The sequence below is a fragment of the Adiantum capillus-veneris genome, chromosome 3, assembly GCF_014529385.1.
Source record: "Adiantum capillus-veneris isolate H3 chromosome 3, ASM1452938v2, whole genome shotgun sequence".
Taxonomy (NCBI): domain Eukaryota; kingdom Viridiplantae; phylum Streptophyta; class Polypodiopsida; order Polypodiales; family Pteridaceae; genus Adiantum; species Adiantum capillus-veneris.
In genome coordinates, this window is record NC_140933.1 from 11,873,778 (window position 1) to 11,892,579 (window position 18,802).

General features: G+C 44.2%; 1 protein-coding gene across 2 annotated transcripts in view; it reads right to left on the bottom strand.

Moving 5' to 3' along the window:
• LOC147460504 (MACPF domain-containing protein At4g24290-like) overlaps positions 1–18,802 on the bottom strand; it is a 32,017-nt gene that overhangs the window by 4,140 nt on the left and 9,075 nt on the right. For both annotated transcript variants that reach the window (XM_086507842.1, XM_086507843.1), the window contains exon 3: positions 8,163–8,352. In XM_086507842.1, coding sequence (XP_086363968.1) covers positions 8,163–8,352 — 190 coding nt within the window. The remainder of the gene's footprint in view (positions 1–8,162; positions 8,353–18,802) is intronic.

Below are 18,802 nucleotides of genomic sequence, written 5' to 3' on the forward strand. Positions count from 1 at the left end.
CGTGACATAGGAGCCGTCCCGACAGAGTGCCTACCTTGGAGGACATTGAATCTCTATAGCCTTTTAAATACTGATGTATATGTATACAATGCCTCGACTGTCAGAGAGCTCCATTGTATCAGCTCACCCCCCCCCCCCCCCCCCCCCCCTTTTTTTGTATTCCCTTTGTATCAGCTTTCACCCCACCCCTACCCACTATTATCTTTTCAGTTCTTTGTACTTTTTGTACCCAGACCTGGTAATAGATTCACCACATGTAACCTTTTGGTCTCATAGGTCATTTTGGCCTTTTGAAGACATTAATATTACATTTCTCTCTCTCTCTCTCTCTCTCTCTCTCTCTCTCTCTCTCTCTCTCTCTCTCTCTCTCTCTCTCTCTCTCTCTCTCTCTCTCTCTCTCTCTCTCTCTCACACACACAATTACACCGTCTGACGGATGGTGCCGAGCCCGATGGTCCCATGAATGATTTTTTGAAGCTCTAAAAGATCATTGTTGCATAAAAGATTCAACGATGCAAAGAATGCAAGTCTCGAAAGTGCTATGAATTTTCTTTCAACAAGACAACATTGGATTGCCACTCTTTTTGCAACTCTCTCTCTCTCTCTCTCTCTCTCTCTCTCTCTCTCTCTCTCTCTCTCTCTCTCTCTCTCTCTCTCTGTGCGCATTAGGGTTTCTGCTGTCCCAGCAACATGCAAGGCTGGGACAGCAGAAACCCTAATGTGCGCGCACACACACACACAGAAAGAGAGAGAGAGAGAGAGTGTGTGTGTCACATGACACATCCAACCCTCTGTGTCCGTGGACAAGCTACAACATGACAAGGGTTCAGTCAGTCCAGTCGGTCTAGAATAGGAAGTGATCTGGCACTTTTGTGAGTCTGTTCGCAGACCGTGCATGACCAGACACTTAGATTAGATGCATATCCTCCGGTTGCACACAACATGATCATCAGCATTCCCATCAAAATCCATCAGGGGAATTTTCCAATGCATTAAACCTAGTTTCCCTATTTTTGACATTTTTCACTTATTTATTAAGTGAGTTTTGTTGGGAACTGAGTAGGGCAAATTGGGTAAGATAATATATAAGCAAACCTAGGCTAGCACTATTTGGCAGATAAGGCAACAGGAGCATTGCTCAGCAGGCCGACTCTCAGCAAGAACACGAACACTCAACCTGGCGTTTTCTCTCCACAAGCCTTAACGTTTTTGGTGAAGCAACATCAGCGTTTTTCAGCCTTATGCCTTGGCGATTTCAGCAGGAGTACCAGCCAGCAAAAGGGGAAGAATTTCAGCGTTTGCTAAGCCTTCCAGATAGCGTCTACAGCAGTCAGCCACTAGCGTTTTTAAACCACAGCAGTCAGCGATTTTCAGCAGCCTTGCACAGAGTTTTTGACATCATTGCATCAGCCAGTAAGTAGGATTTGCAGCAGTAGAAAAGACAGCGTCTTAGGAACAGATTTCAGCAAGTAAAATCGGCCATCAATCTAGCGTTTTTGCACCAGCTTAGCAGCGTTTCAGCAAGGGTTTGCCACAGTTTAAAGGACCAGCAAAAACAGCGTTTTTGGCATACAATACACAGCAGCAGATCAGCCCCGATTTGGAGCAAGCACTTGCAGATTCAAAGCATGCAGTTTTCAGCCATAGCCTCGTCCTCGTCGTCCACACCGTCGACATCGACATAGCCTTAGATTTACATTCAGCCATTGTACCAGATTGTGCAATCAATAGTAGACCACTCTCGCCATCGAGAGTGGGGCCCTTGGAGGAGGGTTTTACAACGTCTCTGGTGTCGTATTCTCTTCTCTATCTCTCAGTCTCATGCACCTTCACACACAGTGTCCATTCACTTTGTTTGTGTCGATTGCACTCTCTCATTAAGAACGGAAGGCTCTCCCTTCCATAAGAACAAAAGGAACCTTGAGCACAGTTTGGAGCACTCATCTTGAGCAAAGTTCAACATTCATTCCGCTGCACCTTACATTGGTATCAGAGCTTTGGTAGTGTTCTGTATCACTCAAGGAAAAAACCACAAGAACCACAGAATTTTTTTTGCATGTTGAGGTCGCACGAACCCAAGTTCACTTGGGCGTGTCGATTCCTAATCGTGTTTTTGAAGAGTGACAAGAAACCCAAGAAAGAAGGGCTTGTCCAGCCTCCCCTTGTGCCTCTTTTCACTCATTGAGAACGGACCGTGCACTTAGCGGCCGGCCAATCGACGTGAGGTGGAAAAAAGCAACCTTGGTGTGAGCGCAAGGCCGCCAAGGGGTGCACCCGCGGAAAAGAGCAGACCTCGGGTGAAGAAAAGATCCTTCTCTAACACAAACTGCAAGCGAAAGAAGACCCTCAAGAACCCAAGAACCTCAAGAACCCAAGACCCACAAGAACCCAAGTTCCTCGTGAACTTAAGCACCAAAGATCACAGTGCATGGTCATCACCCGAAGCGGAATGGATACTTCGCATGGAGGTGATGGGCATGAAAGTAGTGAAGAAGAATTTCCTCACCATGGAGGTTTTCCTGACCCTCCCCCTTCGCCATGTACGCCAGGGATTGCACCAAATCCTATGGAGGCTTTGGTGAAATCGATGATGGACATGATGGCACAACAACAAGAAGCGAATCACGTTGCGCTGGCACAACAAGAAGCGACTCGCATTACTTTGGAACGCGAGCGCGATGCACGAAAAGAAAGAAAAGCACAAAGAAGGGAGGAAGCCGAAGCAAGACGAGCAGCCTTGGAGGCCGATCGAGAGGTTCAAAGGGACCTCCGCACGCAAGAATTGGTTCGACAAGTTCTTGCCTCGAAGTCCGAACCAGCCAAAGATGTTGGTAGTTCCTCAAGTGGCGCAAGCCGCGATTCGGACTCCAACAACCCGGTCACAGAGAAGTAGACTTTCAGTAAGTATGATGGTAAGATGGATGCTACAGTTATTCATTCTTGGTTGCATCAATTTAATGCTTAGTTTGCGACAACTAAGAAGACACGAAATAGCAAGGTTTTGACGGCAGCTATGTACCTTGCCGGTGATGCCATCAATTGGTACCACGCATGGCAAGAGGCACAGTTAGCCGCGCACCTAGAGGAAGCCGACGAATTCACGCCCCTTTCCTTCAATTGGGTTGATGTCACGTGACACATCCAACCCTATGTGTCCATGGACAAGCTACAACATGACCAGGGTTCGGTTCAGTCAAGTCAAGTCTAGAATAAGAAGTGATCTGGCACTTTTGTGAGTCTGTTCGCAGACCGTGCATATCCAGATACTTAGATTAGACGCATATCCTCCGGTTGCACACAATATGATCATAAGCATTCCCATTAGAATCCTTCAGGATAATTTTCCAGTGCATTTAGCCTATTTTACCTATTTTTGACATTTTTCACTTATTATTTTAAGTGACTTTTGTTGGAAAGTAGGTAGGGCAAATTGAGTAAGTTTGTATATAAGCAAATCTAGACTAGCACTATTTGGCAGAAGAGGCAGCAGGAGCCCAAGCTCAACACACAGCTTCTCAGCAAGACCCTTGGTGGACTTTCCTCCAAGCAAAAACCCTCTCTCCCCTAGCGTTTTCCATCAAGCATCATCGCCAGCAAATTTGCAGTCCCTAGCGTTTTCAGCAACAAGGTCCTCATCACCAGGAGTTCCCACAGCCTAGTGTTTTTGCAACAGTTGCCATCGCCAGCAGATCCCCATGCCTAGCATTTTTCAGCCCATATCGCCCTCCCTTCTGGCTCGCGTTTTTCAACAATGAAGCAACAGCAGATTCAACCCTAAAAGACCTGCAATTTCAACCCAAAGAACATTAGTTTTCAGCCCCACAGTAGATGCAGATTTTCAGCCATAAAGACCAGCAAAATCAGCGTTTTCGGCAACAGCAGATTTCAGCCCATAGCGTTTTTGGACAGCAGATAAAAGGTTGCAGATTTCAGCCCTTAAGTCGGTCTCGCCATCACCGTCGTCGACACCGACATAGCCAAGACTTGCATCAGTCACATGCATTCAGTTTGTACCAGTTTGTGCAATCAATAGTAGACCACTCTCCCCGACGAGAGTGGGGCCTTCGGAGGAGGGTTTTACGTCTCTGCTGTCATATATCTCTTCTCTCTCTATCTCTGAGTCTCATACACTTGCACGCACAATGTCCATTCACTTTGTTATGATCATTGCACTCTCTCATTAAGAACGGAAGGCTCTCCCTTCCATAAGAACAAAAGGAACCTTGAGGACATGTAGTACTTCAGAGGACTCAGTAGTGCGCTTTGACGCTCGACTGGCCGCCTTGTATGTGTCATGCAGCGACCACCAATCCAACCAAGCTTTGGGGAAGAAAACCTTGAACTGGTTGAAGACTGGTCTAGACTCTACTGCAAGTGACTAGACCCACGCTGGACCAGGGACGAGGAGGACTAGACCAGGGTCGAGGAGGACTAGACCAAGGTCGAGGAAGGACTAGTTCAAGGACGAGGGCTGGTTGGACCAGGGCGAGAGAGGACTAGGGCAGACCAGGACGAGAGGAGAACAGTGCAAGGCAAGGTAGACGAAGCTAGATAAATTCAACTAGCTTCAAGATTTGTACCTCACAGAGAGTGAGACTTCAGTTGAGATCCCATCGTGGTCGCCAAAATGAGAGCACCTGTAGCGCGGATAGTGTGTCGTGCTCTCTACAGTGGGTGCTCCTCGATGCAATGTGCGTGACAATCTCACTCAAACAGACTGAAAACAAGGAACAAATAGACAACAACTGAGCTCACAGAGACACAACAGCAGACCACAACATATGACTCGACTATCTCAAATAACTGATACAGACTCTGGCGTGGCAGCACACTCAGCTCCAACCCAGGACTCACAGGTACAATGGGGTGTCGAGGCTCAGATGCGTAGGGATAGTGAAGACGTGCCGTGTGTATAGACCCGCTACTCCTAACGACGACACTAGACCATAGAGCTAGAAGATGATCCGATGATAGCTGCTACTCATATGTACGATCATAAAGAACCACCAACGGCTCATAAATGTCAGCCATCTAAATCTATCCCCAAACTAAGTGACTGAGTGGTGGTGACCTGGCCACGATGTCCACTAGACCACCATCTATATCCCTGCTGCCACGTGTCACTGCCCAGCCAAGAGCGTCCGTCCACTGTGAACCAACCTAGATCAACTGTACTAACTGTGTATCCTGTGAAAGTGACATTGTAGCCTGCTCTACAGATTTCTACAGAGAGCATCTTCTCCAGCTTACGGAGGATGGTTTTCTGATCAAACCATGATACATGGATACTCAACTATCCCATGGGATACGATGTGCTATTGGTCAGATATGCACATCCCCACATCAGCTAGAGATCGAGACAGGCAGATTTAGAGGAGTACCCGCTAAGTCCAGGATTTGTCAGGTGTGCCAGATAGAGCCCGAGACAGAGCTACATTACATGTGTCACTGCCCAGTATACTATGAGATACGAGACCACTTTCACTGTCTATTCAGAGAGGGTTTTAGACCACTTTCTAGATTCATGAGATACCGGGATCAGAGATGCCTCGGATTATACTTACTTGAGATTCGCAGACACAGAGAGGACCTCTTGAAGAAGGGCACAATCACAGAGATCCAACGACAGCGGCCGATTACAGATTTCTTTCAGTCACAGATAGAGGAGTTCGAGTAGCCCCCACATCAAAGCAGCTCCAAAGGCACTAGAGGCATACTGCTTGATCGAGCGATAGAGTTGGGGAGGTCCCGTTGCCCACGGATGAGGGGGCCCTCTCGACATCGACGCAGATTGCGACAGAGGATCCATACCATATTGGCGCCACATAGGAGCCGTCCTTTTGGATACTGATGTATATGTATATGATGTCCCTATTATTAGAGAACTCCATTGTATCAGCTCCACCCCCCCTATTTTCTTTTTAGTTCTTTGTACTTTTTGTACCCAGATCTGGTATTAGATTCACCACATGTAACCTTTTGGTCTCATAGGTCATTTTGGCCTTTTGAAGACGTTAATATTACATTTCATTTTTATTCTTTCTCTCTCTCTCTCTCTCTCTCTCTCTCTCTCTCTCTCTCTCTCTCTCTCTCTCTCTCTCTCTCCAACAAAAAACGCAGCCGTTTTTTGACCTAGTAGATAGCAGTTCACTCTTTTGATCATAACTTCTTCATCCGAACTCCGATTTGAGTGATCTATAGCCTCAATTGAAGAGCACGAAGCCCTCTACGCATTGGTGTAAAGACAGAAATTTTTAGAGTTATGAAGGCGTTTCTGTAACAGCATTTCCGAAGTGAACAGATTCAGAAAAATTGACTCTCATATCTTATTTTACATACAATGTCTTCCGGCACTCGCAAGGGTTCTTCTTCTTCAACAAGGTCCACAACCATTGTGGAAAATGATCCAAAATCTCCTAAGTGTGGAGATAGCAACACAACCACCCAACCAACGACATCGGAAATTATGATCATGGCATACTTGGTATCATTGTAAGAGACTGTAAACAGACAAGGCGAAGACTTACGAGCACTTGCAATGGAGAATGGCACACTAAGGGTACTTGTGGTTGAGAAATAAGAATCTCAAGAGGACACTTGAGATGCAAACAACATGTTTGATGCAACTTGAAGAGGAAGTCAAGGGATGTAAACGCTCTCTTGTGGACTTGAATGCTTTGAAGGAGCGGATGAGCAAAGTAGGGCATGACCATGTATTGAAAGAGGAGAAATTTGACACCATGAGCCGGGATATATGGGACATGAAAAATGTATGCACAAACAAGTCTTGGGTTGATGTATGTGGTAGCAATGTGGTTTCTAATTCCTCACTCATACAAGATATGGTTCAAACAACGAATGTTGAGAATGTGGATGTGGAGGAGTTGAAGAAACGGGAACGACGTTCCAAGAACATTGTTATTCGTGGAATTCCTTAAGAGAAGCTAGAGACACCTCCTTCTCTTGCCATTGTTATTGAAGATATATATATATATATATATATATATATATATATATATATATATATATATATATATATATATATATATATATATATACGTACATACACGTACGTATGTATGTATGTATACACCTAGATGGATCCATGACAAGCCCAGATTCACCCTTTTAAGGAAAGTGCAATGTATAGACTCATGGTAGTCACCCACAAGACAAGTATATCCATCAGCTGCATCATGCATAGTATTGACTAAATACTACGACGTCCCCACTAACGTCGTCAGTGCCCAATAGTGGGTGCAGAACTAGGTACCAATATATGCTCCACACACACACACACACACACACAAAAGCATACATCAATACAAAGATCTACGTACTGAGTTTCTGTCATAACTCTAGAAACCTTAAGTGTATGATCACAACTTTGTACAAAAGCACAAGTTTTGAGTCATACACTTCGAGGACAAAACAATGCACAAACTTGATTTCTGAGCTTCACATTCATACAACAACACACACATAAGAGAACAAGGCAAGTTCTTATTTCCATAAGCAAGCTATAAACTAAAATGAGATACGAAAATGTACAGGTCTGGAATGAAGCAATACAAAATCAAATTAGACACAATCTGGAAAAATAAAAGCTTTGATTAAGATAAAGACATCAAGACGCAATACAGGGCCGGGGGGGGGGGGGGGGGGGGGGGGGGGGGGGGGATTAATGCAAGGACGTTCAAAAGAGACTCATTGGCAAAACACTTGAAGCTTCATGAGCAGTCTTGCAATTGACTCAGGTAAATCTATTTATGTGGTTACTGAGGAAACAACAAAAGATGAAAACAACTATGAATGCCAGCCTCGTCCTTTCTTACCATGAAATATTCTTTACAACTATCCCTTGCCCCAATGTCAGCACCCAACTTTTTGTTAGTCCCGAGTTTGTGTCTACTGTGATCCAGGCAACACTGCATGACTACTATTATGACAGTGACTCCCCAAACTCTCTGTGGCGGTGCCCAGGTTGGTTTTTGTGTAACGTGCTGACAACATGATTAATTTACCACGTTGCATTGCATCAGCCATAAAAAAAGAATGAGATAGTAACAATCACTTAAAACAGACTCATCAAAGAATTCTACCAAGCACACCCATAACAATGTTTTCAGTAACTAATTCCCGAGATACAGTATACAAAATACCTCGGAATCCTGGACATTTAGGCTTCTGCCTGCACCATTATCCAGAAAATAATCCTCTCCAGCAGACTTCAGCTGTTTATGAATATCCTGAGGTGAGAGTAATGAGGACTGATTTTCTTTTAAATATAAGACATCCTGGCCTCCTATGCTTGCAGAAACAATAATATGTGTTCCATATTTCTCTATAAATCTGCAAGCAGCATGTGATCTCTCTCTCTCTCTCTCTCTCTCTCTCTCTCTCTCTCTCTCTCTCTCTCTCTCTCTCTCTCTCTCAAATGGGCTTTTGACCCTTAGCATTACGTAAAATCAACCATACGTCCATATACAAGAGATATGAGAAAAACCTTAAAAGATATACAATAAGATCATGGGGAAAACTCCCAAAACAAACCACAAGAAACATCTAGGGATAAAGATACTCTAATCAAGAAGTGAAATGTAGCTATCTCGCTTGTGATAGGCCTACACAAATCTGCCCAAAGCTCTATCCACCTCAGACGTTATTGAAATGTTCCTGAGAGGTAGAGACTTTTGACTACTATCTTTGCTTTCTCATACCTCTACATGAGCTCACCCCCTTCCTTGGTTCAAAATTCCTTGGTGCCTTAGTTGTACATGACCTCTCTACATAGGTTGTGACATGTGGCTTTGGTGCCCATAATTGTCTTTGACCTTCAATTTAGCCTTGCTTTTCCAAGCTATATTGAGAAGAGCTATCCATCCTTTATGCTGGTCCGTAAGAAATGGTCCATCCTTGCTACATGTGGATCTTTGAGCCATACTGGACCATTGACTTGAACATAAGTGCTTGGGACAAACACTTTCTTCACTTGTTTCCACTTCAAAGATCTTAGGTAACGATATTTTGGTTGATAGACCTTTGATTACATGTGCAAAGCTTCTTGTGGTGAGCCATTCCTTGGGCTTATTACGGACTCTTGTGTCGTCTTTCCATATTTGGATGTGGAAATGTCTCTAGGATTCTTTGGTGTAGATGCATACGGGATGTTGAGGTTAGAGGCTTTGGAAAGCTCCAGTTTAGCTTTACCTTTCCCTCAATATGTGTCCTTGGCAATAGTAGAGGTTCCTTATCTAAGTTTCTAACTCTAAGGTTGTTGCATTTGGCTTCTTGTTGAACTCTTCCACCAAAGGTACCTAATGAACTCTTCCACCAAAGGTACTTGGATTTGTAGCTCTGTCTAGCCTAGAGATACAAGAAAAGTGTTATAGTTCCTCTCTAGCATTGTCGTTGTGCCATCCAATGTCAACCAAGAACTACCACTTCAAGCATTTCTCCTAGAGCCATCATTTTAAAATCCACCCTCTCTTCATGCGACACCCTATTGCCCTTCACTTGACGATCCAGTAGAGCTATGCATCTAATGTTCGCTCCATTTTCACAAGTACGTACAATTGCAATCCTTGTTGGTGGCACTGTAGAGGATGTTTGCTTGCTTTGTTTGGATTAGTGATAGAATCTAGCTCGATCTCCTTGACTTTGTCATCATTTTGCACCTCTGATTGTACCCGTTGAATGGTAGTCGTAAAGCTTGCTCCTCGGCCTTTGGGAAGCTCCATATTACCACTCTTGATTAGCTCTTGTAGATGAGTTGCTTCTTGCTTTGTTGCACCCTTAGCAACCTCTGTTTGTTTGCACTATGGATTGTGTGATCTTGTCAGTATCTTTGACAACATGTAATCTGAAATCCTTGACATCCACTTCAATCCCTTTGGTTGTGGCCAACTCCTTTAAGCTCTCCAATATTATGTGTTGGAAACATGGGCACTACGCTCAAGTTTTCCTCCTCATTTCAACCACAAACTGATGGACAGTCAGAAGAGGCTAATTCTACTGTCTTAGATTTATTGAAATGTTGTGTCAAATGATAAGGGAAAATGGGAACAGTATTTACCCATGCTTGAGTATGTATACTACATTCGTCAACAAGCAAGGCACCTGTAAGGTGCAGAGGAAGTGAATGTTGAACTTTGCTCAAGATGAGTGCTCCGAACTGTGCTCAAGGGTTCCTTTTACTTACAAACAAAGTGGTGAACACTGTGAATAAAGGTGCTGAGACTGAGAGATAGAGAGAAGAGAATACGACACCAGAATGTTGTCAAACCCTCCTCCGAAGGCCCCACTCTCTATGGCGAGAGCAGTCTACTATTGATTGCACAAATCTCTACAATGCTTTGGACTTGCCGACGATGAGGACGACGACGAGACGGGTTGAAATCTGAAAACGCTAATGACTGGAAACGCTAATGACTGCAAATCTTTATCTGCTGAATTCTGACTCTATGTCGATGACGATATCGATGGCGATGATGCGACGACAACGCGCTGAAAACGCAGATGCTGAAATCTGCGTTTTTCGGGCTGAAACTGTAAACGCTCGTTGATCTGACCGTGGGGCGAAGGATCTGCTGCGGGAAGGTGAGATCTGCGATGTTCGGGGCCTCTACTGCAGTGTCCATGCTGAAAACTGAAAACGCTGGTGCTACTCTTGGCTCTGTCGTCGCGATGGAACTGCAAAATGCTGGTCTGCTATGCTGCTCCAAAAACACCATGCTAAATTGGGGGTCTCTTGCAAAAACGCTAGGCTTCTGTTGGTCCTGCTATCGCCAGGGAAACTGCAAATTGGGGGTCTCTTGCAAAAACGGTAGGCTTCTGTTGGTCCTGCTATCGCCAGGGAAACTGCAAGTGCAAAACGCTAGCTGATTTGCACTGCTGAGAACCCTGGCTATGTCTTGGTTGAAAACACTAGGTTTTGTCGCCAGGGGGGTCTTGCTGAGAAGGTGCCTATTGAACAAGTTGTTCCTACTGCCTCTTCTGCCAAATTATGCTAGCGCTAGGTTTCTTATGTACTTGCTTATCAAGATTGCCCTACCCAGTTTCCCAACAAAAGTCACTTAAAAATAATAAGTGAAAATTGGCTAGAATAGGGAAAATAGGTTTATGCACTGTAAAAATGCTCCTGATGGGGTCTGATGGAAATCTGATGATCATGCTATGTGCAACCAGAGGATATGCATCTACTCTAAGTGTCTGGAAATGCATGGTCTGGGAACAGACTCACAAAAGTGCCAGAACACTTCCTAAGCTAGGCTATCTGCATGAACTGAACCTTAGTCATGAAGTAGCTTGTCCACGTACACATAGGGTTAGATGTGCACGTGACAACACCTTTTGAAATTGTTGAGGATGGCAAAAAGGTTCCTCCCATTTTGCACACAGAGGACAAGATTTTTGAAGCAGATAGATATGTAGAGAACATGGATGAAATGTATAAGAAAATGTAACAAACTTGGACACCCCGAGTCAAGATTCTACCGCGACACAACAGAGATTCACTTCAAAACAGTTCACAAAATTGACACGGCCCGGCGTAGTTCCGTGCCCAGATGTATTGGCCCCAATGTCACGTGACACATCCAACCCTATGTATCCGTTAACAAGCTACAGCATGACCAGGGTTCAGTTCAATCAAGTCAGTCTAGAATAGGAAGTGATCTGGAACTTTTGTGAGTCTGTTCGCAGACCGTGCATGTCCAGACACTTAGAGTAGATGCATATCCTCTGGTTGGACACAGCGTGATCATCAAATTTCCATCAGAACCCATCAGGAGCATTTTTACAGTGCATAGACCTATTTTCCCTATTTTTGACATTTTTCACTTATTTATTAAGTGACTTTTGTTGGGAACTAGGTAGGGCAATTTTGCTAAGATAATATATTAGCAAATCAAAGCTAGCACTTTCTGGCAGAGGAGGCAACAGGAGCATTGCTCAACAGGCCAAGTCTCAAGCAAGAACAAGGACCCCTTCAACCTGGCATTTTCAGCCAGAGGACTCCAGCGTTTTTCAGCCCTGCACTCAGCGTTTTTCAGACCTGCAATAGGTGATTCTGCATCAGAAAATTTCAGCCTCAGCCAGTGTTTTTCAGCCATGGAGACAGCGTTTTCCTGCACCATACCACAGCATTTTTGCACCTGCAAATTCAGCATTTGAAACCTTGCAAGAGCAGCGTTTCTGGACAGCAGCAGAGCAGCGATTTGTATGACAGCAGTCTAGCGTTTTCAGCCATAAGAAAGACAGCGTTTGTTGCACACGAAGTCACAGTAGCAGATAGTGTCGTCGTCGTCGCCGTCGTCATAGCAGCATTCATTTTTCAGCCATAGTCTCGTCATCGTCGGCACCACCGTCGGCCTCGACATAGCCCCATCTAGATTTGCATCAGCATCTTGTACCAGATTGTGCAATCAATAGCATAGACCTCTCTCGCCATCAAGAGAGGGGCCCTTGGAGGAGGGTTTGACAACTTCCCGGTGTCGTATTTTCTTCTCTCTCTATCTCTCAGTCTCAGCGCCTTCACGCACAGTGTCTATTCACTTTGTTTGTGTCCATTGCACTCTCTCATTAAAGCACAAGGCTCTCCCCTTCCATAAGTAAAAGGAACCTTGAGCACAGTTCGGAGCACTCATCTTGAGCAAAGTTCATCATTCATTCCGCTGCACCTTACATCCCCAAAGACTGGCACCCCTTTCGGTATTTCTTTTTGTATTAATCTGTGTTCAAAGTACAAGGGAGCAGGCAAGTGCTCACTCTCAGACTCTGCGTCCAGATGCTCTGAGAAGTGAGGCCTTGCCGACTTATTTAAAGGTACAAGGGATGCCCAAAAGCAGAGCCCCAAAAATCTTCTATTCTAAAAGCTTCTTACTCAAAAGCATTGAGCCCAAAAGCTTTTAAAAATAAAAGCATTCAAGCCTCAAAAGCTGCCGTAAATCAACCAACGCTTTTTAAGCAAATTTCCATACGGAGATGCCACGTCAGCACTGTCAACGCAGATTGCACCGTAAAATCCGGGTGTCCGTATAACGCCCCGTGTCAGCCTATCGGCGCATATCCGGGGTTTGCCACATCAACAGTGTGTGTTTGTGTATGTGGACACTACCACTCATTAGTTTGTGACATACCCCCCTCTTGAAAGAATTGTAATCGCCCTCGATTACGCCTGCAAAACAGACAGAGGCCATAAACTGTCTTAGCAGACACTGACTATTAGTACCAACGCACTAGGCACAACACATCTAGCACATGTACCATTCGACAGTCACATCACCAAACATCACAAGACATCACATGACAAATCACATTCAAATTCATTCCAAATCTCAAACCATGATTAATCGGCAATGTATTTAGTAATCGCATCTAGATCCACTTGGAACCTCACAGATGCCCGATTAACTAATACATATTGCAATCATGTCTATAGAGATTTATGATACCGAAATGCTACAGCCATTTCGTCTTTCAGTTCCTGCACTCAAACAAGTCAAGTACAAATCAATCAATATCATTTTCATTTTCAGGAATTCCAGTTCATAAAGTCATACAGCAGAATACTGTCAGCCCAGCAGTATCCCTGAAACCCAAAGCGGAGGTCAGTGACTATATCAAAAATCGGAGTAATCTGTTGACAAAGGAGCGGAGTGACTCCCCTCTTGTGCAAGCCCACTGCACTAGATTCACCCATGCTGAAATCGGGGTTCTATTGGAGTAAACTATGCTAAATCGAATGCTTCAAGTAAAGTTCCACAATCTGAGGAGTATCTGCTAGGTCCTCCTCCATCCACTTTGCATCCAATGCAGAATAGTTCTTGAATTTAACCAAGAACCGCCCAATCACTTTACCTTCAATCTTTCTATCTTTATGTGCCAATATCTGTTCTAGAACGAGTATCTCCTCGCTTTTCTCCGCTTCGGGTTGCTCATCTGGCTCCCCATCATCGGGCACATCTCCTTTAAAAGGCTTCAAGAGACTCACATGAAAAGCATTGTAAATTCTCCAAGTATTGGGCAGCTTCAATCTAAAGGAGACATCATTTATCTTTTCTTTTATCTAGAAAGGTCCATAGTATCTCATACTAAGCTTTGGAAAAAGCCGCTCCTTTCCCTTTTTCTTTCTCAAGCATGCCTTCTCAAAACGTAAGAGCACCCAATCATCTTCCTTTAATTTCAAATCGCGACCATGTCGATCTGCTGCTTTCTTGTGTCTTTCTTGAGATTTCGCTAGAGCCTCCCGGACCTTGGCAAAAGTAGTGTCTGAGTCCTTCGTGTACTGGTCGGCTTCAAAAAACTTATCTTTCGTGCTTAGGAAGGGTGGAACCTTCGTAGCACCTTCAATAATCTCAAATGGCGCCTTCCCCGTCGAAGAGTGGATCGTGTTATTGTAGGCAAATTCCACCAAGGGCAAAAACCTTTCCCATTGAGTCTTCTGATCAAAAATGTAAGACTTCGATAAATCCACTACGACTGAATTTGCAATCTTAGATGGCCCATCTGTCTGCGGGTGGAAAGATGACGAGAACAACAACCGTGTGCCAATGTTCTCCCAAATAGCCTTCCAAAACAAACTCGTAAATCGGGGATCTCTGTCAGAGACTATTGTCTTAGGCATGTCATCCCATATGGAATATCCTGCTACTACCTCTTCATTCTGTATTCGTGTGAATACATCTGAAAAATCTAGATCTGTGGCGTAGTGATCGACCATGTCCTCGAAGCTTCTATGATGAATCGCGAAAATAGCCAAGACCAACGGCTTCCGAGACAAAGCATCTGCCACGAAGTTCTTTTGTCCCTGTATATGGACAATCTGGAAGTGAAATTGTGACAAGATGTTCACCCACCGCATCTGCTTTTCCAAAAGATGCTTCTGTGACGAGAAGTAGCGTAAACTTTGATGATCAGTGAAGACCGTAAAATCGGCTCCGAGTAGGTAATGTCGCCACTGAGTAAGAACATGGATAACCGCCAAAAGCCCTTTCTCATAAATCTGTGCTGTCAACTCCGGCCTTGAAAACACGCGGCTCTCATAGGCAATGACATGGCCTTCTTGCATTAAGACCACCCAGACTACCACCACAAGCATCACATTATACTTTGAATGACTTTTGCAAACCCAGTTAAGTCAAAACTAATCCCGTAGTCAATTTCTCTTTCAAAGTCTGAAAGGCAGTCACCTCTGTGAGTCCCCACGAGAAAGAGACTGCTTTTTGTGTCAAAATATGCAAAGGGGAAGCAACCTCTGCAAATTTTCTAATGAACCGCCGGTAGTAAGAACATAAGCCCAAAAAGCTTCCTACTTCATGAACATTCTTCAAATCGGGCCAATCACGTATAGTCTCAATCTTAGACGGGTCCATCTGTACTCTTGCTACTGAGACTATGTGTCCCAAAAAGTGTATCTCCAGTAAGAAAAATTCACTCTTCTTCACATTGATTACTAACTTGTGATCTCGCAATGCCTGAAAGACCCGTAGCAAATGATATCTATGTTTTGCCTCATCCTTGGAGAAGACTAAAATGTCATCAAATAAAGTGCCAACAAAAGATCTGTACTCTCTGAAAATCCTATCCATCATTCGGTTAAAAGTCGTTGAAGCATTGGTAAGGCCAAAAGGCATCACCAAAAATTCATATAAGCCGAACGGCGAAGCTCGTCCAAAAAGCTGTCTTATAGACATCTCCCAGTGCAATTCCGATTTGATGATATCCGCTTTTCAAATCAATCCTATTGAAACAAGAGGATCCATGTAATCTGTCAAGAATATCATCGATCCTCGGAATTGAAAATCTGTTCTTGATGGTGATTTTATTGAGAGCTCTATAATCAATGCACATTCTCCAAGATCCGTCTTTCTTTAAAACCAACAACATCGGAGAGCAGTAGGGTGAAGTACTCGGCTGGATAAGACCCTTTTCCAAGAGGTCTTTCACTTGGTTCATAATCTCTTCATTATGGGCTCGGCTCACACGGTAAGGTGGCCGGTTCGGTGGAGTGCTTCCAGGTATCAGATCAATAGTATGATCCTTAGGACGAGATGGTGGGAACTCGCCTGAGGCCCTCAAAAAAGCAATCGGCAAGACTGTGGAGAAAATCTTGGCGTTCTTTATCAAGTTCAGACATATTTGTCATGTGTTCATCATTTAACTCTTTCAAATAGATTGAGTAAACAAACAGACTGGATTTCATTAATTTGAAAACGGTCGAAGCTGATACAATAGGGATAGACACGCCCTTCAGTTTCACACCATGTACAATTTTTCGGCCCTTTTCATTTGTCAATGTCTCTTTCTTCGCTCGATAATCAACCACGACGTTGTTCTTATGGTACCAAGGGACTCCAAGGAGGACATCACAACCTTCCAAGGGCATTATGTAGAAGTCCTCGTGCCCCAAATACCCCTGACAATGCAACCGAAGTTTGCTAATGACAGGTGCAATGGCCACGTCCCTGCCGGGTGCCGCTAGAACTGCCTCTGCTTGTGGTCCCATCCGATCGGGTGTAATCTCGAGCAGCGCCGCCAATTCAGGTGAAATGAAGTTGGCCTTGGCTCCTCCATCAAAGAAAATCAGGGCTTCTTGATCTTTCACTTTGCCCCAAGCTCGGCAAAGTTCTGTACTTTCATCAATCGTGCTTGGGTCAGTACCCATGTAATCTGGAACCAGTCCTGCTTTCATCTTGCCTTTTCTCCCACGTTCCTCAACTGCTCTCGAACTCTCTGGCATGTCTTCATTTTGTTCTTGTTGTGCCTTTTTAGAGCACTTTGCGAGACGTGCCCATGTTCCCCGCATCCCAAAACACTTTCCCTCTTTGATGTAATTGGCCCTCTCTCGTAGAGTGAGCCGGAATCGTGAATCCTGGTCTTTCTTTTCTTGGAAACTCTCTCTTTCTACTTTCATTGTTAGAAGTCTGTTGGGTTCTCTGAGTCAAGATCTCATCAGTGGGCTAAGTCAAATTGCCCGAATGTATCGCAAAACCCAGTTTTGCATGACCCATCAATTCTTGAATAGAATTTGACTTTTGTTCCAAGCAATAGTCTTGGATCTCTGTAGGAAGTCCGCAACAAAACCGCTCAATTTGTTCTTTAAACGAAACCTTCTTAAATGAAGAGGCTGGTAGAAAAGAGTTCCAAAATCTCTCGCAATAAGCGTCCAAAGAATCTCCCTTGGTCATCCGAAGATGATTCCAAGCAGTTCATATATCTCGTTCGTACTCCCGAGTTAGCCAAGAAGAAATTAAAAAACCTTTTGAATTTCAACCGTTTAATTGGAGCTTCCTTCCTCACAAGAAGGGTGGACCACCATTCGAGCATTTCCCTTGAAGAAAGATGTAGCCCTCCTAATCTTGGAGCGCTCTAAGTAATGCCCTCCAAAGAATGCTATGTCAAATTGTTGTATGAAAACCAAAGCCCTCAGAGCATCTTGGAATCCAGAAAAAGATTCAAACTTAATTGACTGTCCACCTTCTTTGAATTCTTTTACTTTCTTGCTTTTATCTTCAAGGAAGTCATATTGGTTGGCTTTGTAAAAATGCTTCTTCTTTGCATAAAACATGTGATCGTCGGAGTCCGAACTATCTGAGGATGACTCCTCTATAGAACTATCAAAAACTGGGTGAAATCTAGGCTTCTTTGCCTTTTTCTTGCCCTTTCCAAAGCTTTGCTTTTTGCTTCTCTTTTTGCCTTTTGTCTTCTTCGCTCGAGTCAGAAGAGCTAGAAGAACTGTCAGAAGAAGAAGAAGAAGAATAGGATAGTCCTTCAAATCGTACACGCTTCTTCTGCTTTCTTGCCGATGCAAAAGAAGATTGACAACCCAAAGAACCCGGGAAGTCAGTCACTTTCTTGTGCTTTTTATCGTGCTTTTTGGATTTGTTGTTGCGTCCAAAAGCCAGCTAATCTGTGTCTGAACCACCTCTTGTAATTCTTGCTCTGTAAACATCCTCGGAGAAGGAGGTTTCTTGATTGCAGGTTTGATGTGTGGTTCTGTGGCCTTCTGCCACTGGGTGTGTACTTCTGCGAGGGATTGCTGAGACAAAAATTTTGCAAATTTTGGATCCTTCGCAACTGCTTTGTTGCTCGTCAACCAATTGTCGACGTTCCATCTCTTCAATCTCGAACTGAGTAGGCCGAGGTGGGCCGTACTCTTCCTCTGATTGTTCATGAGAATCTTCTTCGTGATCTCCTCCCGCATTTGTAGATGCAAAAGAAGTCGACTGATTTTTGTTGGAATCCATAAGTGCCGCGAGAAAAGGATCAGAATTCCCGATAGAAGAGAAATTGGTCGCACTCTGATACCACTGTAACAAACTTGGACACCCCAAGTCCAGATTCTACCGTGACACAACAGAGATTCACTTCAAAACACTTCACAAAATTGACACGGCCCAACGTAGTTCCGTGCTTAGATGTATTGGCCCCAAAGACTGGCGCCCCTTTCGGCATTTCTTTTTGTATTAATCTGTGTTCAAAGTACAAGGGAGCAGGCAAGTGCTCACTCTCAGACAATGCGTCCAGATGCTCTGAAAAGTGAGGCCTTGCCCACTTATTTAAAGGTACAAGGGATGCCCAAAAGCAGAGCCCCAAAAATCTTCTATTCTAAAAGCTTCTTACTCAAAAGCATTGAGCCCAAAAGCTTTTAAAAATTAAAGCATTCAAGCCCCAAAAGCTGCCGTAAATCAACCAACGCTTTTTACGCAGTTTCTGTACGGAAACGCCACGTCAGCACTGTCAGCGCAAATTGCGCCGTAAAATCCGGGTGTCCGTACAGTGCCACGTGTCAGCTTGTCGA